At 42.0% G+C, this 26878-nt stretch overlaps 1 protein-coding gene across 1 annotated transcript in view; it reads left to right on the top strand.

The window, feature by feature from the left end:
* The window catches only part of KATNAL2 (katanin catalytic subunit A1 like 2), a 65835-nt gene that overhangs the window by 14806 nt on the left and 24151 nt on the right, over nt 1–26878 (top strand). Inside the window, exons 2-11 of the mRNA XM_002918126.4 lie at nt 8740–8810; nt 11463–11629; nt 12961–13003; nt 15946–16063; nt 17205–17303; nt 19335–19433; nt 19637–19714; nt 22951–23049; nt 25072–25135; nt 25334–25452. Coding sequence (XP_002918172.2) covers nt 8740–8810; nt 11463–11629; nt 12961–13003; nt 15946–16063; nt 17205–17303; nt 19335–19433; nt 19637–19714; nt 22951–23049; nt 25072–25135; nt 25334–25452 — 957 coding nt within the window. The remainder of the gene's footprint in view (nt 1–8739; nt 8811–11462; nt 11630–12960; nt 13004–15945; nt 16064–17204; nt 17304–19334; nt 19434–19636; nt 19715–22950; nt 23050–25071; nt 25136–25333; nt 25453–26878) is intronic.

A 26878-nucleotide genomic window follows, 5' to 3' on the forward strand; every position in this document is an offset into this window, starting at 1 on the left:
TCTGTTGACCATCTTAATTTGAACCTCAACTTAACCCAACAAAACGAGTTATATTTCCCCCATTTTATGGATGAGGAAACTGAGGCTTAGGGAGATCAAATTAACTTGCATGTGGTCACATAACAGAAAGGTGAAGTTGGATTCCGAATCTAAGTAGCTTAGGTCTACGGTGAGCACACACGTCTGAATAGGTGGAGGACTCGAGGCTTAGAGACAGGACGGATTAGTCTAAAGTCCAACAGTTTATCCCCGGGAGGACGGTATTAGTCCCTACATTTGGCTTGCCCCCAAAGCAGTGTATGACACAGGCATCAAATAAATTCTTGAATGAATGAATGCCATTCGCTCTCACCACCGGAACATCCACAGTAGGGCCTGAGTCAAATCAGCCTAAGCGCCCTCTCCAACCCAATTATCCTTGAAGGCACTAACCCTTCTCTTAGAAGGACTACATTTTATTATTACTATTATTACCACTAAAAATAATCACTTAATAGACTTCACTTAAAATGGCAGCATTGATTATAGCTCCTTTCATTAGATCAGACCTGATTAGATCCTAGTCAGATCTCCAGGAATGCATCTGGCCAGACCCCTCGCTCCAATCAGGAAAGTTCCATGGTTTTCCTTCCTTTATTTTTTTATATTTAAATTTTTTAATCTGTTGAACAATTCTATAGGCGTACATTGTGAGGTGTTATCAATGTTTCCCTCAATTCTTTCCAGTTGTCTTAACATTGTTTACATAGTTTGTTTATATAGTAGCCTATATTCCCCCCATTATTCTAGGTTTTAAAGATATCTCGTCTTAGAATTTATTAGATTTAAGAATTCCTGACAGTTATTATTGTTTTTGATATTATCAGTGTATCAATTGGTAGTTCTAATATCACATGATTGCTTCCATAATCACAAATCAAATTTAAAGAAATGATAGGTAACAAAGAGAATAAATAAAATAAAACACCACATTCCCACAACCCAGATACACTAAGGTGTTAACCAAAGGTGAGTGTATGGATAAGCACTCTTCCAGATCCTTTTCTATGTGTGTATATACAGATACATGCACACACACGTATTTTATCAAAATGAATTCATATTAAATACTGTTCTTTAACCAACTGGTTCTGTAACCTGGATCATACATTGTATCTCCTTGTTGTACCCCTCACCTCACGTCTCATTGAATCAGCACAGCTTCCCCCACCCCCTACCTTCTCTATTGTCATTCTGTTTTGTATTTTTAACGACACTGACTTGTTCAAGAAACCACGAGAATTGTTCTCCAGAACATCTCCCCTTCTAGATTTGTCAGCTTGCTTCCTTGAGGTCTCACCTGCTGCTCTCTCTCTCTGGTGAATGAGAAGTTGGTTCTAAAGGCTTGATGGGTTTCAGTTAAATCCTTTTATTTACCTCATAGGCGATACATCAGGGGACCGATAGTGCCTGTGACAGCAGTGTGATCTCCCTTTCATGCTGCTCTGTGGTAAACAGAAAGTAGCCTGTGTCAGCATGAGCTTTTGAAAAAAACACAAATATCGTAGTTCCATAATCTAGTTCGGGTTGAGTAACAGTGGTGTGGGATATGGAACGTCTCCTGTTTCAGTAGACTTTATACTTCCCTGAAATCTCAAATTCCATAACCAGTTCATACTCGGGATTAACAACAGATGCCTCCTCTCGTGGAACACTGTTCCTGAGCATAGTTGACCAGTTCTGACTTTATAGTTTACAAGAAATGCCTTTCCTGGATCTGTAGACCCTTTTTTGGTAGTTCTGGTGCTTTGTCAAGTTGTAGAGCATTTGAAACTTTGGAAGTTTCCTCGTAGAAACAGGAGGTAATCAGGAAACGAACGAAAAACAAATTAGAACCTATGGGTATATATTCAAGCTTTTAAGTGAATATTAGATGCAGGGACTGTAAAATAGAACTATAATAAAAACATTTGAAAGAAGAAATGTGTCCTTTTTAACTGTTTGTTTTTGAGATGGAAAGCTTAATGCAAAATTTGGATCTTATTACAGAAATTGAAACGAGCTCATGCAAATTAATCTCCGTTGCACCCGTAAAAAAGAAATTAAAAGCACTAATGTTGCATGTGGTGTATATACAGTAACATTTCCTAAATATCTTCTGGGTCTAAAACTAGGGATGATATTCAATGCTTCCTTTTCCTCAGGCTACGGTATCATAGGATTCAATTTTGAATCTGATAATGGAGGCATTTTTGTTGCACAATTGCCCACAAAGGAAATGAAGGAAGAAGAAAACAGCCAGATCATTGAAGCAGAGACAAGTGAGACACCAGAGTTAGATGTTCACTTCCAGACCTCCTTTCTCGGGTAGACAGAAGTTAACTGAGCATCTAATTGTGTCCATTTCAGGGGCACACCATCTTTTACAGTTTAAATTGACCATTTGTCGGTGGCCCATTCTTAGTTTTTCCATTCAGAAGATGACTTTCTATGCTAATCTGAATGGCATGAGTATAAAGATTAACAAATCCACGAGACCACATTCTGTGTTTCAATAATAGCGCATCTTAAATATTTAGCATTAGATATTTGAATAGTATTTTCTTATATCTTTTTTCTGTTCTTTTACTAAATTCTGAATTCCCATCAAACTCATTTCAAAGAAAAAGCTGAAGTATTATGTCAAGGCCTGGAGTCCCGAAGTACAAGCTGTTTTGCCAAGTGCTTAGTAAGAAAGCCCTTTTTGAGGCAGCGTCATTACCAAACAGAATTCTAAGTCACTGAATACCAGGGTGCCCCTCAATCCCCATTGTCTGCCATACACATCAGGACTATTTGCCAAACTTTGTGATCCCAGCCAAAAACTCCTAGAAATACTCTTGACTGGAGCTGGAACAGCTACCGTTTTCCAGGAATGTAATCAAAGCCCTGGACCAGCCTTCCTGGTAGGTTATTTATATTCTTTGAAGAATATGGTCAACATCGCCCAGATCAGCCTGGGATCCAGAGGTGCCTCCGTCCTAAGAGTGAGAGCTTCGCCTCCCTGTTCACCCTGCTCTACCGTGAGTTCGCCAGCTCGGGAGTTCACTGTTGAGGGAGCACTCCGAGGATTCTAACATGAATCTGAGGGACATAATTCTGACAGATCCCCCAGCTCAAGTTCTGTTGGGGTGGCTGAGACCCAAGGTGCTAGCTATGGATGGCGGACCATAAAACTCCTAGGTTTCTCTGTGTCTGTGCATGTGAAGTGAGGTGAGGGGGGTTCTGGGGTCGTGGGGGTGGGAAGTGTGGAGTGGAGGAGGTGCCTGCAGGTGACTTTGTATGCATCTTTCCCTCCCAGTGAATGAGAACACTGCCCTGCTCCCCGTACCTCCCAAGGCTGGGGCAGAGGACCCGGATGGCAGGGGTGGTAGATGTAATTCCTTGGCCTAGAGATTTTCTGGTCTGTGAACAGTTGAACCCAAGCTGGGGTTTTGTTTGCTTCTTACTTGCCAACATTAAATTTAAACAATCAAAAGCATATGGATTGACCCTTCAATTGCTATGCCCCCAGCCCCTTCCTCTACCCAGAGGTGATTACATATCTGGGTTTTTATTCCTTACTTTTTCTATGAGTGAAAGACTGTGGCTGTGTATTTCTGTGACTTTTCACTTTACAGTAGGTCTTAGAATTAGGTGAATCTACATATGGTGGAATAGAAAGATTCTTAAGCCATGTTATTAAGTGGGGTGAAAAAGCAAGATGTCCAACAGTATAAACAAAATTATTCCATTTTTGTAAATTTTTAAAAAGTGGTACATACGTACTTTGATATATTCGTAATTCCTTTCTGAACCATTGCACAAGAATTTAAAAATAGTGGATAACATGAAGAGAGAATCTTTTCTTTTTAAACCGTTTGTACTATTTGAAGTTTTCCTTTGTTAAATTTAATTCAAGCTTGTATTTTAAACTTTCTTTCCCTGAGTAACATAATATTCGGGGCGGGCAGTGAGTGGGTGGAGAGAAGACGCGATGTCTCCAGAATCTTTCCTCACCAGTGTATATAGACCAACCTCATTCTTCTGGCTGGTGCATAGCATTCCACAGTGAGCTCGTGCCATGACTTATTTAACCACTAATGGACATTTATAGCCAATTCCTTTTTTTTTTTGCGAATACAAATAATGCTGTATTAAACATCCTTGAACAGTAATCATTGTGCAAACATGGACTATTTCTATAATATACTATAATTGATCTCTTATAGTATACATTGCTGGGAGTGGAACTGCTGGGTCAACGAGTACGTGCATATTTCATTTTGATAGATCTTGCCAATTTGCTCTATAAAAAGGTTGTACTAGTTTACATTTCCACCAGTTATGTCTGAGTGCATGTTCTTTCACACCTTGCCCAGCCTGGGTATTATCTGGATAACATTTTTAAGATTTCTGCATTTAAAGAAATTGGAGTTCTTTCTGAAAGAAGCTTATTTTTGTCCAATGAACTGAAGAAAATATTAATAATACTTAAGGTGGTTTCTTCAACTTTTATGTGCATGACCAATGATGACAAAACCAAAAAGAAAAAGTCTACAGCAAAGGGAAATGAAAACCTTCTGGATGGTTTTGCGTTTTCCTTTCTGCCCGTTCGTCTCACCTGGGCTCGCTGACGGGCTGGCTCGCTACAGCTGAGTCCCTGGAGCACGTGAAGGCGCTCCCGCGGCAGCCCCGCCCACGATAGGACCAGGCTCTGCCGTCAGCCTGGTGAGCAGGCTCTCACAGGGGTGTGGGCGATAAGCAGCTTTTTCTCCCCACCACTTCCATTTTGAATCCCTCCAAAATGTTGCATGAAATGATTTCCATTTTTCAGTCGGACCATTTGTTTTATATATCCGGGTAAAAAAGTTACTCAAATTATTTACATTCATTTTAGCCTTTTTTTCTCTACCTCTCTCCGTTTGTTTTTGGCATTTTAAAACAGCCTTCTTTGAGTTATAATTAACACACCATGCAACTCACCGGAAGTATATTTACAGAGAGATACAACTATCAGCATGGTAACTTCAGAACATTTTCACTACCCCAAGAAGAAATTGTACCCCTTAACTGTTACCCATCCCCATTCCTTCATCCTCCTCTGCCCTCCCATCCCCTTTTCTTTTCTTCTTTTTTCTTTATTTTTTAGTGAGCTGTATGCCCAATGTGAGCTCGAACTCACCACCCTGAGATCAAGAGTCGCTCGCTCCACCCACTGAACCAGCCGGTTACCCCCACCCCTATCCCCCTTTAAAAACATCTCTCCCGGGATGCCTGGGTGGCTCAGTCAGTTAAGCACCTGCTTTCGGCTCAGGTCATGATCCCAGGGTCCTGGGGTTGAGTCCTGCATTGGGCTCCTTGCTCAGTGGGGAGCCTGCTTCTCCCTCTGCCTGCCACAACCCCTGCTTATGCTCTCTCTCTCTCTCCCCCTGACATCTAAAATAAAAAATCTGTAAAGAAAAACCAAAAAAGAAACTTCTCTCCCAAGATCTTTTCCTGTTCCCCTAATAAGTTTTCTGGCGCTACCCAGACCTTCATCTTCAGGAAATTCAGAGCTATCAGCCAAACTGAGTGCAGTGTGAGCAGTCCTGAGGAGCGCAGGCAAAACCCTCCTTAGCTAATTTTTCTCAGCATCCTACTCATAAGAGAACATGTGCATCTATCTGTGCCTGTTTAGGAAGAAGCACGTTTCCAGTGCGAAGGATGGAGAGACTGTGAAATACACGAACAAAGCAACTAACAGTTGCTGAGCACCCACCAACCACTGACCCTGCCATGGGCACAGCACACCACAGTTTGCAAAACACTGTCCGGTTGGAAATGGCACTAGTCAGTGTCCAGCGAAGTCCCTCTGAGAGTAGACATGGCTCTCATGGCTCTTGTAAGAGACACCATTCATGTGTTACTATGTGAGGTCAGCTAAGAAAGATTGTCTGGTAACCACAATTGTTTGATTTTAGCAAATGTGGCACACGGATTTTGGCAAGTTAAAATAGCAGCTTCTCTCTAGTCTGGTTAATGCGCAGGGGTGGGAGTGGAGATTGATGAGGAGGGGGTGAATGCAGGGGAGGAAGTGATGGGGAGAAGAGCACTGGGTTCTGATCTCAATTCTGCAGACTTTTGAGCAAATCCTTTAATTTATCTGGATCTTGGGTTCCTGAGACTCAATGATCTCCCAGTAACTTCTAGACTCTTAAAATTCTGAATCAAAACCCCAAGCGTGAACTTGAGAATTTGTATATTTAGAAACATAGCCTATCAATTTTATCACTGCTTATTTAACAGGTGGTTATATTTTTTATTTTGCAAGCTTGATTTGGACTGAATTTTGTGATGACTGTCATCTTTATTATGTGAATAATAATTTGGAACTAACCTGGATTTCATGAAGTGCTTCCACTGCCAATGCACTAGATGGCACTAGAGGCAANGCAAATCAAATAAAAAAAAAAAAAAAAAAAGGCAGGGGAGGGAGGGTAGGTTTCGACTACCAAAGTCGGTTACTAAATATGGTAAATTTGAAAGGTTTCAGTCTCTGTCAAGAGTCATGTCAACATCTTCAGAAAGATGAGCAAACACTGCCAGTGTTGAACATCTTAATATCAGGATAATGTCATTTTGTGTAGCAGCTTTCACACTATGACCCTGACCAACCGTAAGACATCTTAGATTGGGACCCGACACATATACACACATGCTAAAGCAACAGAAGTTCCACAGAGCAATCCTAAGCCTTCTCCCTGTCCCGCATTCTGGGACAATGCTATTGCATTGAAGGGAAGCCTTGGGGGAGTGGGGGGTGTAAATGACACATTATCTGATGTATTTGATGGTGAGGAAAGTGATACATCCCCTTTAGAGATGTGTTGCTGTTTGAAAATTAGCAATAGGTATGCAGAAAAGTAACCAAGCTAAAAAAAAAATGAGGCAATTATCCATTCCAAGAAAAATAATGTATAGAAGTGGAAAAGTACTTTCTGACTCAGCAGTGAACATTGTCTACATGGTTACAATAATAGAATCACCGAACACTGATATCCGTGTAAGGGGAGGGGAGGGCGAGAAGTTGGATGACAGCTTAGTTCTCATCTAACTTAACTGGATGTGACTAGTTAATGCCTAATATTCAAGTATCATGGAACACTGATATATTTAGAAACATGGAGGTAAATATCAGAAGAAACAGCTCAAGTAATTAAGGTTGTTGCCTCTAGGGAGTGAGTGGGGGGTGGGGTAGTGGAGTGGGGCAGAGACTATTTTTCTTTACAAAGGAAAACATTTGGACACATATTACAACATGGATGGACCTCGACGACATAATTCTAAGTGTCTAAGCTAGACACCAAAGGGCAAATACTGTATGAGTCCATTTCCATGAGGTACCTAGTATAGGCCAATTCATAGAAACGGGAAGTAAAATGGCAATCGCCAGGGCTTAAGGGGGTGGGGGGAGGGCATTATTGTTTAATGACTACAGAGTTTCCGTTGGGAGGGATAAAAAGGCTCTGAAGATGGATGGTGGTGATGGCTGCACAACAGTATAAACGTGCTTAAGGCCACCAAACACGTATAAATGGCTGAAATGGTATTGTATGTCACGTATGTTTCAGCACAACAAAAAAGCAATGTAAGAAAAATAATTTAGGGGCGCCTGAGTGGCACAGCGGTTAAGCGTCTGCCTTCGGCTCAGGGCGTGATCCCGGAGTTGTGGGATTGAGCCCCACATCAGGCTGCTTCTTCCTCTCCCACTCTCCCTGCTTGTGTTCCCTCTCTCACTGGCTGTCTCTATCTTTGTCAAATAAATAAATAAATCTTTAAAAAAAAAAAAGAAGAAAAATAATTTATAGTACTCTTTGAATTTTAAATAGCTGTATGCACATTTTAATTTCATTACATTGATCTTTAGAAAGCTTTGGATGCATGTTTGAAAAGTTTTTGTATGTGCCATGAGCGTGAGTGTTTGCGTACAGATTTTATGATCTGGGCCACTCAGGGGCCTCTTTTGCTTTTATCCAGTTCTTATCTGTATTCTCCTTAGATAAAGATGTTAGGTAAGCTAGTCTCAAGTAAGGGACGCATTACTGAAAGTAGGTATTTTATGAATACATTTCAGGGGAATTTGAGATACCAGATAATAAACATAGCACATGAACACTGAATAAATGTACAGATGCATCCAGTTTGAATAGGGACATTATTACGCAGGAATTTCCCTTCTCTGGCCTCTGCTCCTCTGAGGGGATTTCTAAATGTTTGGCTGTGTAGTCACCTGCTGAATGGCTTGCTGGAACTCGTGGCCACGTTTGTGCTGGGACTGGGTGGGGCTCTGAGTGAAGCCAAGATGTCGTAGCAGGTCAGTACCCGCGATGTCAGAGCTGATTTCTAGCTTATGAGTCTCTCTTTACCATCACTTTCCTTAACCTGGCCCAAACAGGAGTGTATATATTCGCTTCTTTGCAGTCAGGAGCAATAAAATGCCAGTTAGCTTGGTAAGAAGTTGACTAGTGAAGCGCAATTCTAATTTAAATCATCATACCTTCAGTTTACAATTGAGAAGGCCGCTCTAAGAAGACAGTGCAAAATAACTTTATATATCCTTAGAGACGTCAAGCTGCCTTCCAGCCTTTGAGCCATGCTTCTTGGTTTTGACAGGTTACATTTACCTTCAAGGGTTTATTGCTATAAAAAGAGTGTTCTATCTCATTGTCATCTCATCTAAATTTTCCTTTTTGTTCACAGTGCGAGATGAGGACAGAAGCACGACGAAAAAATCTTCTGATTTTGATTTTGCACTACTTAACACAAGAAGGGTATGTTACATTACAAATATTTACAGAGATGATTCCTTTCTTTCTCTGACCCCCCTCTTCCAGATACACCCTTATCAAAATAGTTCATAGAATTTATTTTTTAGAGCAGTTTTCTATTTATCGAAAAACTGAGCAGGAAGTAGAGAGTTCCCATCTACTGGGATTCCCCCCACCCCAGCCAGTCTCCCCTATTATTAAAATCTTAGGTTGGCGTGGTACTTTTGTCACAACTGGTGAACCAATCTTGATATGTTATTGTTAGCTGACACCCATAGTTTCCATCAGGGTTTACTCTTGGGTTGTATAATTCCGTGAGCTTTGACAAATGCATAATGTCATGTATCCAGCATTGTAGTATCATATCCAATAGCTTCGCCCTAAAAATCCCTTGTGTTCTGCCTATCCCTGCCCCCACATTCAGCAACCCAGACACATACTTTTATTGCCTTATTTACATAGATATTATTCCCATTACGCATTTGAAAACTTTAACAAAGCTACCCAGTTCCTGAGATACCGCCCCCCCCTTCAGGTTTCAGGCCTATCAAATGGGATTCCCGGGGTCCCACTGCTGGGCATCTACACAGAGATAATGCTCTTATTTCTTAATTCTCCTTCCCTCAGAATAAAGGTATCGCATTTACCTGATGACCTGTGCTTGACTCTCTTTTCTGAGCAATGCCATTCGATAACTGACAGGGGAGGAAATTGGGAAGCATTGGCGTTTGGCCACGTACCTGAGTCAGAAATGTGTAAGCCCTTACAATGAAGGCCGCTGGTGTTCTGGGTTTTGTGAGGAACAGAGCTCATCTACTGTTTACTTCCAAGTTTCCTTTCTTTCCAAGTTTCAGCCAGGAAGAAAATATTTGGGTTTCAGGCTTAGGTCCTGAACTTTCAACTTAAAGCAGCAGTTCTCAACTGGGGTGATTTTGCCGCTTGGGGGACATTTGGCAATGTTGGGAGACGTTTTTGACTGCCACGATGGCACCTAGTGGCAAGAGGGCAGGGGTGCTGCTAAACATCCTTCAACGCACGGGACAGCCCCCACAACAGTGGTCAGGCCCCCGATGTCAACCGTGCCAGGACACCGTAGCGGGGAGACCTGCGAAAACAAAAAGACAAAGCAAAGTCAGCATAGTTTATCCCCTCTCCTACAGGGCTTACTGTGTATTTACAGGACATGCATTTCCCCTTTCTGCCACAAGATGGCCCCTTGCACCTCGAATTAATGAAAATTCTACTAGAGTTGATCATTTTCTTGAAACCCGCTCGTTAAGATACTTATTAGTGGATTGTCAAGATGAAAAGGAAACAGTCAGGAAAGTAGACCTACCTTTAACAAAATATTAAGTTATCTTCGCAAAGAGGATAGATTATAGTGCAGTGGAATAAACAATCAGAAAAAGCTTTGTAGAGAGGGTGATGTGAGCTGGTCTTGAAAAATGTATAGAATACGGATAGACAGACATGATGGACAAGGATATTCTAGGCAGGTGCAGAGAGAAAGGAAGGAAGAGTGAGCATGAGCTAAGTGGAATGATTAGGTAAACAGAAAGACCAGAGGTTGACTGTCAATGGACATTTGCAATTTCTTTAAAATTAGCAAGGTCACTGGAAATAATCATGGCAATCTTGTTTAAGAAAGTTCAAGCTTCCAACTGACCTGAATCTGGGGCAGGGAAGAGAGCATAATAAACAAAGTTTTCTTCTACTTTCCTAGATTGGAATCAAACAGCAAGATCTCTATCTTGCAGCAGGAATTCTTAATCTGAGGTCCTTGGATGAAATCGTATGCTAATTTGTGCATATTTGCACACTTTTCAGGGGAGAGTCATTGGTTTCAATAAGAAGTCAAGAGCTAAAATTAAGACCTGGAAAGTCTTTCCACTTTCAGAGGATTGTGAGACAAAGCATTTGTTTTTACTGCTAAGACCACTTAAGTTGGACAGCCTTACAACTGAACAGGTTAAAAACGGCAGTGACGTACCCCTGGTGAAGACAGGGCTTACATTCACAGTCAGCTTCTAGTGTAATGTGTGACTGAAGAAAAAATCACCAGAAATAATACATCCAAGCCGATGATGTCTTCTTACACTTAATTTCCCTCAATGATATTGATCAACGTATTTTTGTAATTTCCTTCAGAACTCATGACCTACCCTTTTCAATTGCTACAAAATCATGGCAACTCTTGCCTCTCGGGGTTGAATTTGGGCTTATCAACTGCCCGATATTATCTAAACTGAGCGCTGGTGAATAAAGAGGTCATTGAGTTGGGCATAGACTCACTTTAGGCTACAAATGAGTAAAGGTAAAGCACAAGACATTTTCTTAGTTGATTTACATATTTGACTTTTAAGCACTTCCAAAAATATTTTGAACAATGATGACACCATTAGGGTAAGTATGTAGCTTCCTGAGGCAACTGCTCTGAAAAACACTACGTGCATATCCTTACTGTATGTGGGGCCCCTTACTCCACAGGCAAGCCTCAGGTATTCTAATTGTTACCTACTGTGCTACTTAGTGTAAGCTTACTGTTTGTATCGAACATCTTTAGACTTGTTATGCCTGTTTGCCTTTATTCATTTTACCCAGTAAAATGCTTTTTGCTTTGTTTTGTTTTGTTTTTCTCTTCTGTGAAATGGCCAGATATATCGATGCAGCCAAAGCTTTGGAGCAAGAAACTAAACTGGGGTTACGACGTTTTGAAGTTTGTGACAACATTGACCTTGAAACTATTTTGATGGAATATGAGAGCTATTACTTTGTAAAATTTCAGAAATACCCCAAAATTGTCAAAAAGGCATCAGACACAGGTACATGGCTATTTTCTAGAAATAAGGTTTTCTCTTCATCTTTAAGACCAGTGTTTCTTCCTCATTGTGTTCCCAGATAGATGCTACCGCCACCCTGCACTGAAAGAATAGACCAGAAAGACTGTATCCTCTATCAGATCCTGTACAGATAATGTAAACATGATCGTCTGGGCAGTAATGTCCCTATAGCCATGTTGGCATTTGTTCGAGCAATGTATGTTTTAGGACAAGGAAAGCAAAACCTCAGTGTATCACAGGTACTTTTTAGAAGACCAACGCTACTTTCATTTCTTTAGAGATGGAAAGAGCTGTTGGAAGAGGATAAATGACAGAAGACTTTTTGTTGTTGTTGTTAGGAAGACCTATTATCTATCTTGAAAATAACATGAAAATGAGTATTGGTGAAGCTAATAGCTCATGTATAGATAATGAAATGCTTTTGAAAGCCATCAATCCAGATAATGATCAATATAGTGCGAAGACCCAGTATAGGTTAGCAGTCAAGGAGGCTGGCTGGAGGAAAGATCTACAGTGAGGGCCCTATGTTTTGTAGTAACATTGACTTAGAAGTCTGTAAGTGGGGGAAGTAATTATAAACCAAGGGAGATCATTGTCCTGTTTACAAGGCACTTGTTAAGCCACAGACTTTAACATTTCATGTGGGGACCAGGAAACCAAGAGGAATGTCAATTAAAAATAGCCAGGGGCGAATCTCCTAGCTGAAAGGGATATTTTATCTGAGCACCTTTCCAGTGCAGCGTTCAGAGCTCCATGTCCTTGGCTGGTTGTTGGATCTGGGTTTGGGCAGAGAAAGCACTGATGCCTAACCACTGGGCAACCTGACCTATCACTGATGTGATCTAATTTCTAGATTGCTGGTTCTGATCTAACTTAAAACCATAGTCTCCTGGGATATTGGACACAATGTGTTTAAGGTAAACTGGCAGAGTATGACTGATAAGTGTCCATGCAATCACCCTGGTGTCCCTACAGACCACAGCAAAATGGTGTCAAGTACATGAAAACTTGAAATGGTTACTGTCACCTGGCCCAAAGTGAAGTCACCACCAGGTTCACGGTTTCTAACACGTTTCATATCTGAGGGTTTTGGGGTCCGCCTCTGTGTGGAAATGCTTGGGAAACATCAGCTTCTTTGTCTTTTCTGGTAGTTTCACTTCTTTCTACATGAGAATAGCTTAGAGCTCCTGCATTCCACAAGGCTGTAGCACAAATTTTAAGAACAATGTGAAAGGACAAACATACCTGACTAACCACTTTCTCTTAAAAAATTAAATTCTTTCCTTTTCCTCCCAATATTTGTTTCACCACAGCCGAAAATAATTTACCACAGAGAAGTGGAGGGAAGACCAGAAGGTAAAATGAATGGTAATTCATCTTGACCAACTCAACTGTAGGAGCTTGTGGGATCCCTTTCCAGAAGATTCTCCAGCTCAGCTCCATGTCTGTCTACCAGCAATTGCAGACTACGATCATGTGACCTTGGTGGGCCCAGCCATGGGTTCTCCTCACCTTACGATGTCCAGGATATGGGTCACTGTCTGTTGGTTCTCCTGGTTTTATCACAAATAACTGCATTTACTGGTGCTCTTTCAAGGCTCTGGGCTGTGAAAAGATCCAGGGTTCGATTCCTGACTCTGCTACCCACCAGCTGGGAGCAATTTTCGGACACAAAGCGAGGTCCCCACACGTAGGGAACACCCACACATGCTTCATGATAATACTCTCAATAATGCTCTGCCTGAGGCTACCTTTGCTTTGTGCTGTTCTTTGGGAACAGTTTTATTGTTTTGACCAAAGTGTTATCCTTTTATTTATAGTTTCCATAAAGCTAGTCAGACTCTGACAATGAACGATAACTACTTTAGAACAGAAACAGTGAGGAGCATTTTAAAAGGCCAGCTTTGGTATGCGTTTGGATTCTGATTATTTTTCAGCCACACGCTTCTGCCTAGAACTTCCCCAGCATTCCCCACCTGGCAGAACGTTCCATGAGTGGTGTCTTCCGAGCACTTTGCTTCTATTTAGGGATGGAGCTTGACAGCTTGGGTGTCTTCAGCTCCTCTCTGGGTAAATGTTTGTACCTGGCAAGCACAGAGGTCAGACAGCAAATGGCTGGAGTCAAGAAGGATAATTAGGAAAGTAATGAACGCTGTTTGTTTATAATTCTGTAATTGAAGATATCTATTGAAAGAGGTTGTATCATGAGACTGGCTATTAACAAATGAAAGTACCTTTTCCTCATTTGCACATCTCACACCAGAGAGCAAGTTCCCAGTTTACAGATTTGCAGACGACCCAGTGGAGGAATGGTTACTTAATGTGATGGATAGCAGAATTAGGATGCGAAAAAATCTTGACAATTTGGAAGATGGGCCCAAAATAATAAGATGGAATTTACCAAAATAAGGTATAAGCTCTAAGCAAAGATTGAAAACAAATGGCTCCCTCAGGACAAAATCAGAGACCCGGAAATCTGGGTTGGCAACAGATGCAGTGTGACTCAACAATGCGGTATGATTGCCAGTGTGGTCTCGGGCCTCGATGATAGAAAAACAGTGTCCACAAAATAGGAGTTGACTCTATTCTGGTTAGAAGACAGTGGACACCGGAAAAGTGACCAGGATGAGGATGAATCTGGTAACCTTAAAGATGATTGGAGCAGCTGGTGATGTTTAGCTTGAAGAATGGAAGACACAGAGGAGGTGCCCCTAGAACGACAACAGTACCAGTTTCACTCTCTAAAGAGGGCTGAGCCTTCTTCGTAGAATTCCACAGGGCACACCTGGGAGTGGCAACTAAAGTTACAGCGGGGTGAATTTGGTTCCATATTAGGAAGAATTCTACAATCGTTAGAGCTGACGGGAAATGAATTGCACTGCTTTGCACATTAAGCACTTGTCTTTGATCGTGTTAAAGCAAATCTGTGAATCACTTGCCTCTAAAGGGAAATCAAAGTGGGGAAATAGACTCCAAGTTCCCTGCCTGCCCCACAATGATGTTAGGCAAATTTAGCTATATATATACATGACCTCACTTCATTTAAATCAATGCTATTCATAAGGGTTTGCACTTGTAAAATGTTTGGTATTCATTTCATAGATATTTCATTTTTGTGCCAGCAAAAGGCCCAAGGGACAGGCATTTTTATTTCTAATTTACAGATGAAAAACAAATGCTGTCTACCTCTTATGACACTCACCCCAGTGGGCCAACAGTGGGGTCACCGTGTATGGACATTGGCGGTATTATTGGTGTGGGTGGTCTTGCTGGCCAAACACCTATCTGTTTATATCAGACACAAACAACTTTTTCTTTCCCACAAAGAAATGGAGAAATAGCTGCTCTCTGAGACCCCTTAGAATATGGGAGAAATGTTTCCAGTGAAACTCCTGCAAACACATTTCACATGTAAGGACAAATGAACTGAGAAAACCAAACAGCTTCTGATGTGGGAGTTCATGTTGTGTCCCCCCAAACAGTCCTGCCTCTCTCTGATGTCATCTCCTATCTAACAATATTGCAATACTGAATTTTAGATCTCATGGTGAGGACCTCATGTACAAATTTATTTTACTTTTGCATTGATGTATATAACATATATAACACATATGCAGCCAAACACATTTATACACATATACCACCATCCCTGCACCCCACCCCCAGAAGGCTCCCTTCCCAGAAAATACTCCCCATCTCCACCAGAGGTAGCCACTATCTCACTTCCAGCCCCATCAATTTGTTTTGCTTTAAATGAACAATGTTTGGTGAATATTTGTTTTGCAAATATGAAGATCTTATGTGATGCGGTAAGGTTTGCTTCCCTTCCACAAGTCCCCTCTAGGTATACCCAGCACACCAGATCAAAACCACTGGCAAATCCCTAGGCTTTCTCCTTCCTCCCCACAACCTAACCCCTGGTCTGCATACTGTTCTTTAAGGAAGGTAGGAAGAAAAGTTGTAAAAATGCTTGCAAAGCCATGTGTTCTTGAGAATACAGACCTATGTGCAGAAGGGCTGGAGCCAGGTGGCATGAGGGAAAATGGGGAGGAGGGCAGGGGCCTCTGGGAGGAGGCGGACCCTCTAGCCTGGTCTTGGAGGAACCCAAGGGGTAGACTGGAGCAAGTCAGAGCCAAGATGGACGGGGTGGGACGGCAGTGAAGATGGAAGGACCCAATTGTGGTACAGGTGCCTATCTTTCTAGAACTTTTTTTAAAAATGTGGTACACAAGTTGTTTAGTTAACTCAAATTAAGTGGTTAGAATAATTTCCTCCAAGGTCTTTGTTCCCTCCCCTAGGGTGATGAGCGACAGTTGTCAAAATCTTCCCAAGATCAGTCAGCAGAGGCCACGGTCCAGAACCACAGTGGGGAAGTCAGGGGATGCCAAATCCCTCCATAAGGAGCATCCTAAACAGGTCTGGACAGCTTTGCTTGGCATTGGTAAAATTGCAGGTGGCTGAGAAATAGCTCCAAGAAAAGTCACATTTATTTATTTAAGGACCTATGTTTTTAAAATGCTATGTGATTTTGTTAAATTGTAGATTTTCTTCTCGATTGAAACCACAGGCAAATCTCTAGCCTTCCTAATGTTTTTTAAATTTGAGTGGGAGGTCTCCTTCCTCCCCCTAGCCTTTCCCCTGGTCAGAGTGCTGTGTGACAGGCTTTGAGGTATGAGCCCTGGGCCCAGTCAGAGCAGGGGGCCTAGTTGCTACAATGCTAAATCATCCCATTTGAGATAACCCTAGGTGGCAAGTCTTCCTGTCCCAAAGCACATCCCTGGGCTCCTAAGATTAGGCCAAGAATTTTCTCAGGAATGGCTGGGTTTCTCCAAAGCACAGAAGGTCAGTCCCCACTCCAGACCTTCACACTGGGCAATCTTGGGGACAAGGTGGGCAGCAAGAGGAGAAAGCCCAGCAGGTGGGTGAAATCAATGGCTCTTGACTCAGGGGATCCATTCCTAGAACCTCCTGGGTTAGGACAAACATACCAGGTTTCAGTGGAAAGAAAACCAGTTGATATTGTGAAAAGGAATGGGAAGAATAGATGTCAAAGATGCCCAGTGGGATAGAAAGGAATAATCATGAAACTCAATTGTCAGAAGGAATCTCTCACTCTCAGAGAGGTTGGTTGTATGCCTCTGGCCAGTGTAGTCTGACTCAGGTAGAAGGGAGGTGGAGGTGGGGCAGGAGAATTCCACGGGTGGCTGGTTGACTATTGCTCCACTTCCAAACTCAGCCACTCCTAGCATCGAACACCTCTGGTCACAGGAGAAATGACAAGCCAGTGAGTGGGTTTGAGTTGAGGCACCATGGTTTCCTCCACTGGAAAAGCTGCTTGGAGCCCACGGCTTCCAGTGACAGCTCTTTCCACATGGCACAGGCAGGCAGTGAATTCATCTTGTTGGGACTGCACAGAAGTGGCCGAATTACACATAGGGTTCCCATTCACTGAACTGATATCCAGTGTGTGATTTTGGACGATAGAATAGGCCGTTTCCACGGGCATCTGTAACTTGCGTTCCATGGCTGCCTTCTCCCTGTCTTCCTCTTTCTTCAGGAGGCTGTCATTAATTCTCACATGGAGAGTGCTGACTTTGGCTTGAGTATATCAGGAGTCAACAAAGGCAGTGGAGAAGAAAATGTCCGCCCACATAAAGTAAGTGGAATTCGTGAACCTAGCACCAAAAGGCGAACTCCCTTTTCTTTCTAAAAATGAAAATAAAAAATGTTATTGTTGTCAAATAGAAAAGCTAATGCAGAATGGTCAGAGCCTGGCTGTGAGATGAGCTGTGAAGAACACTGGATGAGGATTAGAGCCCTGGGGTTCTGGTCTGAGTCCCCTTTCTGGATGAATGGTCTTGAAGGAACTGCCCCATCTCTAAGAAGCTTAGTCTCCCTATTTGTAAACTCAGGGGTTTGGAAGAGATGGCTTTTAACGTCATTGTCAGCTTAAAAATCCTGTGACTGAAATGGTAAATGTCGGTGTTCTGCATTATTGAAGGAGTCATGGCGGCATCCTCATCCTTCTCCTCCCCGGCTGGTAGTTGACTAGTGGTGACACCTTTCCTCCCTGGGGGTGTGGCTCTAGGCTTAAATGTCATTTCATGTGAACCATGAAACCTCAGTGGAAATAGGGTGGATCTTGTTCCTAATAGATATCTCTACCCCTTTCATAATGAACCTCATGTCTTGGTTTATAAATAAGAGCTGCTCAAATAGAAAAGACTCAGATTGGGAGGATGTAGGCAAAAGGCAGGTTAACACATGTCCTTTGGAGATGCGAAGAAGCAGGATCAACATCAACAGGCTTCTCTTGATTGTAACTTCTGGGGTTGTATTTCTTGTAAGAGCCATCTTTCTTTCTTTGGGCAAGTTCTCAGCTACAGGACTTCAGATTTACCTTCGGCCAGCTCTTCTTGGGTAGACTCTGGCTGTGTGTGCTTGGAGGGGAAGCGAGGAGCATCTCCCTGGAAATCAAGGGAGCTCTCATTGGCCTGAACTGGCTCCTTGGAAGGGCCTCAATTAAATGGGTGATCGCTGGAGATGATGCATTCGGATCAGTGCCTCCCGTGGAGAAATACTTCCTGGTTCACCTCTGCCACTTTCATTGTGTTTTCAGCCACTTTGGCCTAGGAATTTTGTGACACTAGTTTCTCCCGTGAACATCTCACATTGATACGAATAGTTGTTTCTGATCAGGTCACCAGGAAGGGACTGTTTAACCCAGCACTTAACCTTGGAAGGAGTCTGGTTATAAATTCTCTTTCCAGCAGACGTGTCTTCCGGGTAAAACATAGATGGTTTTCTCCCCAGCATTACAGATGTTCATAAACTGAATGAGGGTATGTGGCCAGAGGCCCATCTCCAGAATGGGTCTATCATTGATTGCCATGTTAGGGCCCCTAGCTTTAGGGTTCCTGAGCTCCCCTACAAATTTAGTAGGTATGTTGTTCTTAAAGGCACCAGTCAGACTGCCTAGGTTCAAAACCCTGCTCAGACTTTCCCAGCTGTTGTTCAATCTTGCCAAGCCTCATTTCTCTTATCTGGAAAATGGAAATAATCAGTGCCTGCTTTAAATACCATGAGTGGAGAGCGTTAGCATAGTGCCCGGCATATAACATGCACTCAGTAAGCACCGGCTACTGCTGCTGTTACCGTTTTTTGCACGCAACCTTGCTTTTTCCTTCTGCCTGTGGGGAAGACAAGGGGGCACTGGGAGGAGTACGGGAGACAGATATCTGGGTTTGAATCCTGGCCTTAAGCCACTTGTTAGCTGGCACTCTACTGAGTGAAGAATGTATGTGATGGTAAGTGGGAGCTATCGTTACTCTTAGGCCAATGCGCTCGTCCTGTGTGTGGGATGTTTCAAAGGACCAGACAATGTAGGGGCAGCAGACCTGTAAGGAAGCAGGGGGCGTGGTGTCAGGAACTTAAAAATGCTTGTGAATTTTCATGCAAACCAACTTCATTCTGAGGAGTTTATTTGCAACTTAATTTTTTTTTCCAGAGTGCCCAGCTTGAGGGGATCACCTGGTTCATGGTTAGTGCAGGTTCTTCTTAAAGCCTCGCCTTAAGTTTGCCCTACATACCCAGGTACATAGATGGGCCTTGATTTACTGAAGCTGAGCTATTAGGGATAGCCTTCCCTCATGTTTTCATGGTGCAAATAACAATGACTCCCTTTCAGGGCCAAATCATTGACTTCCGAGGGCTGCTCACAGATGCCATCAAAGGAGCCACCAGCGAACTTGGCTTGAACAGCTTTGACTGTAACCCAGACCCCTCAGTAAGTGGCTAAGATATGACATTGCAAACTACCAACGTCCAGATGAACTTGCGAAACATACTTTTGAGTCCAGAGAAACCTTGAGATCAAATCGAAGGTCACAGCAACCTGCCACCAGTTATGTCACCGAGATCCGCCCATTTTGCCTTCTAAATTATGAGCAATATTACATGTAACGTAAAGCTTTCTGTTCCCATCGTCAGGAACGATTGTTGAAACCTCTGAGTGCGTTTATTGGCATGAATAGTGAGATGCGAGAACTGGCAGCTGTGGTGAGCCGGGTAAGATCTGATATTCAATTCACAAATTTACGGAGGCGGATTGGGGCTCCTGGAGCATTGTGGGCTGCTTCTTTTATTAATAACAATAAATATGATCATTTATTTATAAAGTGCCCCCACTTGCAAAGGCACTCATATTGTTTAGAGGCACAATAATGCATGATAAATAAATTATAGAATCATAAAATTACAATACAAAAAGCCCACCATCTCACTACAGAGGCCAAGAAAACCAAAAGGGAAAAAGACTTAGAAGGGAAGGGACAGGTGAAAGGTTTTAGAGCAGAGCCAAGAGTTAAGGAAAGAAAGCCTCTTAGAGAAGGAAAGAGTATGCCTGTGTCTTGTTTAAATGGTCAAAGTCTAGAAACAGAGATGTTGGGAGTCTGACAATTTCATAATTGGAAATTTCCATGCAAAACAAAATTAGTAGGAAAGAGCTTATCATCTGGACTACTGATTTTTAAGCTTACCCTCCAGAATTCGCTTCTTTTATTTTCTTCTTTTTTTAAAATTTAAATTCAATTAGCCAACATATAGTTGGCTATCATTACTTTTAGATGTAGAGTTCAGTAATTCATCAGTTGCATATAACACCCGGGGCTCATCACGTCACATGCCTTCCTTACTGCCTGTCACCCAGTTACCCCAACCCCCCCCCACCTCCCTACCCTCCAGAATTTAAAAGCAGTGAAGTGTCACGGTTAACAACACTGGCTCTGTATTCAGTTGAGCTGGATTTGATTTCTACATCCTTCTTTTTCTAGCCATATGACTTTGAGCAAGTTTCTTGGGAACAGAAAAGGTTCCTGAGTTACAGGGTACTTCTCTGATATCCAGCAATCTCATATTTAGGGAAAGACTGAAACCTAGGCAGAATCAGAGAGATGTTTAATATGCTCCCAACAAGGCACAGCTATTCTGAAGTAATGAAGGGTTCCCGAGCTCCGGCTGTTCAGGTCAGCAGCTGTTACTGCACCTATTAGCTATCAAGCATGCGCTGGGGGCTGGAAACACAAAGATGAACGAATCAGACACAGTCCTTGCCTTTAAGAGTCCCTCATCCCATGGGTAAGGTACACTTGGAGAACAGAAAGGAGGGGTATTTTGTGCCAAAGTGTAGGGAAAGCATTAGGGAAGAAGATACATGAGAAATAGGCACATGAAAATGCACACGAGGGAGGGAGGAGGGTTCTAGGCCAAACAACACACCTGTGAAACTGTACAACTTTGAGCTGAATGAGCCACAAGGAGTGGTGGGGAATAATGGGGCTGCAGAGAGAGGCCAGAGTTCCTGAGTAAGGGGCACAGTGAGCACTAACCCAGGATTGGAAGTGGCCTACAGGACGTGGGGAATCTTTGAAAGGTGTCCATCGGGAGGATGGGATACTCAAATGTGCTTTTAGTCTGTCCTAATGACAGGGTGGTGTGATGGATATCAAAGAAATGGAGATGAGGAGACCAGCTTTCAAGTTATTTCCAGTGAGAGAGGATGAGGTCTGAGCCAGGCTGTGGTAATTAGGATGCAAAGGAGAGCAGAGAAAAACAATCTTTATGCCCATAAAAATCAATAGTCTTGTTACTGTTTCTGCAAGAAGACAACATGACTAGAGATGACAGAGTTGTAGAGTAGAAGTGGCTCGAAATGATTCCACTGGGCATCTTTTCTACAGTACCATGGGAAGTAGTTCATCCAGTCTCTGCTTGAATGCTTACAGTGATGGGGAGATCACCATCTCATGACTGATAACTTTTATTGCTGTAAGGAGGAACTTCCTATTGGAAAATTAAACACTGCTATGTGGGATTCAATATCAGCTCTAGAAGAAGGCAAGAAATACTGCTCTGATCTATGGATGCTTTGAATTCCGAGGTAGACGAATCCCCCACTCTGTGCCAAGCCTTTCCTAAGAAGGTGTGGTAATAAGGATGCGAGTGGGTGGTGGGCTAGCCTGTAGATCCACAATCTAAAGATAGGGGGCATTCTCCCAAGATTTTGGAAGAGAGAGTCCTTTCTCTGTCGCTGTATCAATGGATCATGCCCATTATGCACCACCAGAATCACTTGTGTGAATATTTTCTCTAATGAAAGTGGTCAGCCATGGTGGAGGGATATGGAAGAATGGGGACAGGGATGGGGACATAACATCTCACCAGCACTGAAAAAACATATTTTTATATTTTGAACCATGTGTATGCATTATTCAAAAATTAAATATAGGGGTGCCTGGGTGGCTTAATTAGTTAAGCATCGACTCTTGGTTTCAGCTCAGGTCATGATCTCAGGGTCATGAGGCTGAGCCCTGCGGTGGGCTCTGCGCTCAGCACAGAGTCTGCCTGATGATTCTCTCTCTCTGTCCCTCCCCCCATCCAGGTGCCCACACCCTCTCTCTCAAATAAATAAATAGATCTTAAAAAAAAATTAAATGAATATAAAAATAGTTTCCAGATTGTTCCGTAGTCACTCAGAATGACTTTTAAAAGGAAGCTTTTTCTGACCTAACACTAGATACTCAGTATTCCTGGAACAGCTCCTGCTGAGAAAGGCCCTATGTGGCTGTTCTGAGGCGTCCTGTGGAACTGAAGTTTGGAAACTGTAAATTAGTTATCAGTAAAAGCTACCTTAATTGATTGCCCCAGATGGTTGCTACAGGGCTCCACTAGGAGAGGGCCAACCGCACCTTTGCTTGCTTGTTGGCTTCCTTCAATTTTGCAGAAGCAATTGCTCCTGATGGAAAGTAGGGAGAGATCACTAGGGAAAAAGAGAAATTGGTTTCAGAGGAGCATTATCTCTTTTAGGCCACAAATTAAGAAAGCGTTTGCAAGATCAAGGAGCAAGCGAGGCCCGGCACTGGCTAGGAACTCTGTTTTGCAGTAACAGCCAATGTAATCTGAAGGCATATTCTGTAGCTTCTTTGATTACAGTCATGAATCAGCCTGGTTTGCTATTGACTGAAGACAGGTATAGTCCATTGTTAGGAGATTTTGTTTCCTCTTAAAAGTACCATATTATCTCATCAATCTCTTCTTCAGGGAAAATCACTGAATACGTTCATGGCATCCATTTGGTGAACTAGCCCATAATTACAATGTGTATATATACATATATCTAATATGAAGAGTTGTTATCAGCAGCACTTTATGTCCTACTGTAAGTCAAGTATTCTGCTGCTCCTGTGTTTATTACAGCTGTGGAGGAAAACATTAGTTTTAACCAAATGATCAAATGTGCATTGCAGGACATTTATCTCCATAATCCAAACATAAAGTGGAATGACATTATTGGACTCGATGCAGCCAAGCAGTTAGTCAAAGAAGCTGTCGTGTACCCTATCAGGGTAAGGATGGGAAGCCTCTTGGGGGTTCTTTCTGTTCATTATCCATTGGACAAACTGTATGTCATGTACCCATCAGGAAGAGAAGGACAGGATGTTCTTCTGTCACCAAGTTGATTTTTGCCTGTGTCACACAATAATTGGTTAAACACCGGAGTCCCAAGGCTCAGCCATTGTAGGCATTTTGAAATCATGTTACATTTTGGTTCAAGGCAGGGGTCTGTTCAAGTGTCGTTTAAGACCCAAGACTCTAATATATATGATTTGTCAGTTATCATAGATTGGTTCAAATTAGTCTGCCTCCTGAAAAATATACTTATTATAGTAGAAATGCCTCCTGTAGGAGAGGGTCTCTCACTTTGTTTCTATAGACCTCACCACCCCCCCCAAAACCCCCATCATCTGGGGTTTTGCTTTTGACTCTTTGTGAAGACTAGACAGCCCCTTCCAGGGCACTGGCCAGTAAAGCCATTGTGTTATGTTCACTGATTTTCCCCGACGAGTCTTTGTGCAGAGTGGTTCATGAAACAGGAAGGAAAATAGAAAAAGAAGACATTCCACGTTGGGTTTACAACTGTGGTGATGAGAAGGTCTGTGTACCGCATAGCTTTGGCTGTATAACAGACCACCCCAAAACTTTGCGCCTTAAAACAACAATCATTTATTTGTGCACAGTTGTGGCGGTAGGCAGTATGGGCTGGGCTCAGCTGGGGTGGCTCATCTCTTTTCCACCTGGTTCTGGCTGGAATAGACAGGACAACAGAGACTTCTCCACGTGCCTCTCATCCTCCAGCAGGCAGGCCCAGTCTCGTTCCTGTGGCGGCACAGACTTCCCAGACAGAAGCAAGAAAGGGCAGGTCCCAATCTAACAGCATTTCTCACGTCTCTTCTTATAGTCCTTCTATTTTCAAGTCTCTTCTTATATTTGCTAATGTCTCATTGGCCAAAGTCACAAGGCCAAGTTCAGATTCAAGCAGCGGAGAAAGATACTCTGCCTCTCGGTGGAAGGAGCTGCAGTTCATTTGTGGCCATTTTCTGTAATCTCCCGCAGTCAAGATAACACATTTATTGCGTTGAATAATCTATTTATTCTTACCACCGAGCCCACACAGCCCCTGATTTTTGGCTGCTTCTAATCTAATGAGACAAAAATCAATAAATTTGGATGGTCTTTCCCCCTCTTTCTTCCTGTGTTCAGACATGGGGGTAAGAAATACACTGGCATTCAGAATTAGTAGAAATTTATTCTCCCTTTCCTCTGAGTGGCTCTACGGTACAAGTCTCCTGGGACAGGATAGAACCTCTCATTGAAACTCCAGATATGTTATCTCCATGGTGCTACAAGGTTCGAATGTGATGGCATCGAGATTTTGGCGTTAGCATAAGCAAGAAACTACTAGCTGGTTATAATTTTACTGTTGTTCTTCCTTTTCCCTTGTTCTCTATCACTCTTCCTACCCTCCAGACTGTCCGAATTTGAACTAATGGGAGAGAATCACTGAAGTCCGTGCATGTCCTGTTTGGAGTCAGTGTCTCATAATGCGTTCAGCATTGAATGTTCCCAGCTTCTAAATCAGGCTTTGCCATAGCTTTGTGCTTTATTTGCATACACCTTTGTTTGTTGGTTTTACTGTTTATCTTAAAGGGCATTCCTGATTCACAACATTCAAAAGATTGCCAAATACCCTGTACATAGAACTCTGGGGGGAAATGATGTGATGTATGTAGGAAATAACTATGGTGATGGAGAGGGAAAGTACCTACATATGACTTTCTTTTCTTGAGAAAAGAAAAAAAACTGCTCTTTTAAAAAGCCACAAAAATTCAGCCAGGAATTGCTATTAAGTGTGAAAGTGAAACTGGGATCACTAAGATGTAGATAGAAGCAGCCAGCCTTAAGAAAAGGAAGACCTGACTCTCTGAGCTGTGCTGTGTTTCACTCTAGCTTCCTTCATTTGTTTGCGCTAAGGGTGTGCAGGCTGACATACCGATGCCAAACCTCATCTTCGCTCCTTGTTTCCATAGTACCCACAGCTGTTTACAGGAATCCTCTCCCCCTGGAAAGGACTACTGCTGTATGGCCCTCCAGGTAAAGGAATCTTTCTGTTTTGGTCTTGATACTAAGTGTGTATGCAGAGGATGAGTTGCCCTACTGTCCTCATTCAGGCCGGGGGGGCTAATGACCGTGGGTAACCACCTCCTTTTTCACTTGTGAGACTGACTTCTCTCTGTGAGCAGAGGAATGGAGTTCAGGGGTCACTCATGTTTTATCCCCATGTGTCTCTAGGCACAGGAAAGACTTTACTGGCCAAAGCTGTGGCCACGGAGTGCAAAACCACCTTCTTTAACATTTCTGCATCTACCATCGTCAGCAAATGGAGAGGGGATTCAGAAAAACTTGTTCGGGTAGGAATTCTTGATTTTGCTTGTTTTGTTTAGAATAGGCTCCAGCAAATACAGTGGTACAAAATGATGTTAGACCTTCTTTGTTTTTAAGTGATTTATGTGTTAGAATTTATCCTGGACTCTGATTACTGAAAGCCCAGGAGATGGATTGACTATTATATGTGGATTTTAATCCTATCCCCATTAGCAAAACATGATCTCCTTTCGTTTGGGAATGTGACCAATAGTCCTTTTTTGATTTTTGTAGTTTAGGAATGGAAACTGGGACAAAGGTTGTTTATGATATTTTTTTCTTCATTCAAGAAACATTTATTATTAATTTATTATATTTTATTATATTTATTATTATATTTATTATTACAGTATATTCAGTTAACATTTATTGAGAGGTTACTACCATATGCTAGCCCCTACACCAGATACTCTCAGAAAATCAAGAAATTGAAAACAATTATTTTTTCAGATGCTCTGAGCAATTTTCCTCCAAAGTGCTCCATAGCCTTACAGTTTTTTCCTCTCCTTAGGAGAGAAATATAAAAAATATTTTATATAAAATATAATATAAAATTTTATGTTATAAAATTTTACTATACTTTCCGGTCACCTTAAGAGAACATCTGTTTATGATTTACACCTCAATGTAAGGTAGGCCCTTCTCAGAAATCCTGTTAAACTGTTGAATTCTATAGAATGACTGGTAAGTAATCAATACTAAGTCAATGTAAATACTATATATTTTCTGAAAAGAAATTACTCGAAAATATTATGCTTAAGTTACATTCCCTTGGAATGTCTCATTTTCAAAATATTATGGCTTACTTGGAAGTCATAACAGAATATTTTTATAGGATTGATTTACCTAAAATCACCTATTACTTATTACTTTGATACTTTTCTCAAGTTATTTCAAATGTGTAAGTTTTTATAAATTCTTATCACTCTTTCAAGATTGTAATTCGTGGAAACCACGTTGACATCTGTTTCTTTGTTCTTTGAGTCTACCCTAGTGCCAGGTCTAAAGGTGGGGTTGGAACTTAACCTGTTCCTAAATTTGTGGGTTCTATGGATTCTGATTAGTTTGATTTCAATTAGCTAAAATCTAACTAACTATAAAATCATCATTAGCTTGAAGACTCTTTTTTTTTTAACATTCCATTTCTATGTGTTGAGGAACAATAAAACTTTTACGAGATGCCCCCAGAATCAGTTTAGATTCTCTCCTGTTATGAAAAGTGGTGTTTACAACTGTGAGCACAAAACACTGCAAGATGCTCAAAGAAAGATTACATTATATTCCCTGGACAGGACTTCCCTAAACAGAAGAATAAATTCAAATATTTTATGAATATTCTTTTTTCTTAAAGATTTTATTAATTTGTTTCAGAGACAGAGAGAGAGAGAGAGAGAGCGTAAGCATGAGCAGTGG

Source organism: Ailuropoda melanoleuca, chromosome 14 (assembly GCF_002007445.2).
Source record: "Ailuropoda melanoleuca isolate Jingjing chromosome 14, ASM200744v2, whole genome shotgun sequence".
In the NCBI taxonomy this organism is placed as follows: domain Eukaryota; kingdom Metazoa; phylum Chordata; class Mammalia; order Carnivora; family Ursidae; genus Ailuropoda; species Ailuropoda melanoleuca.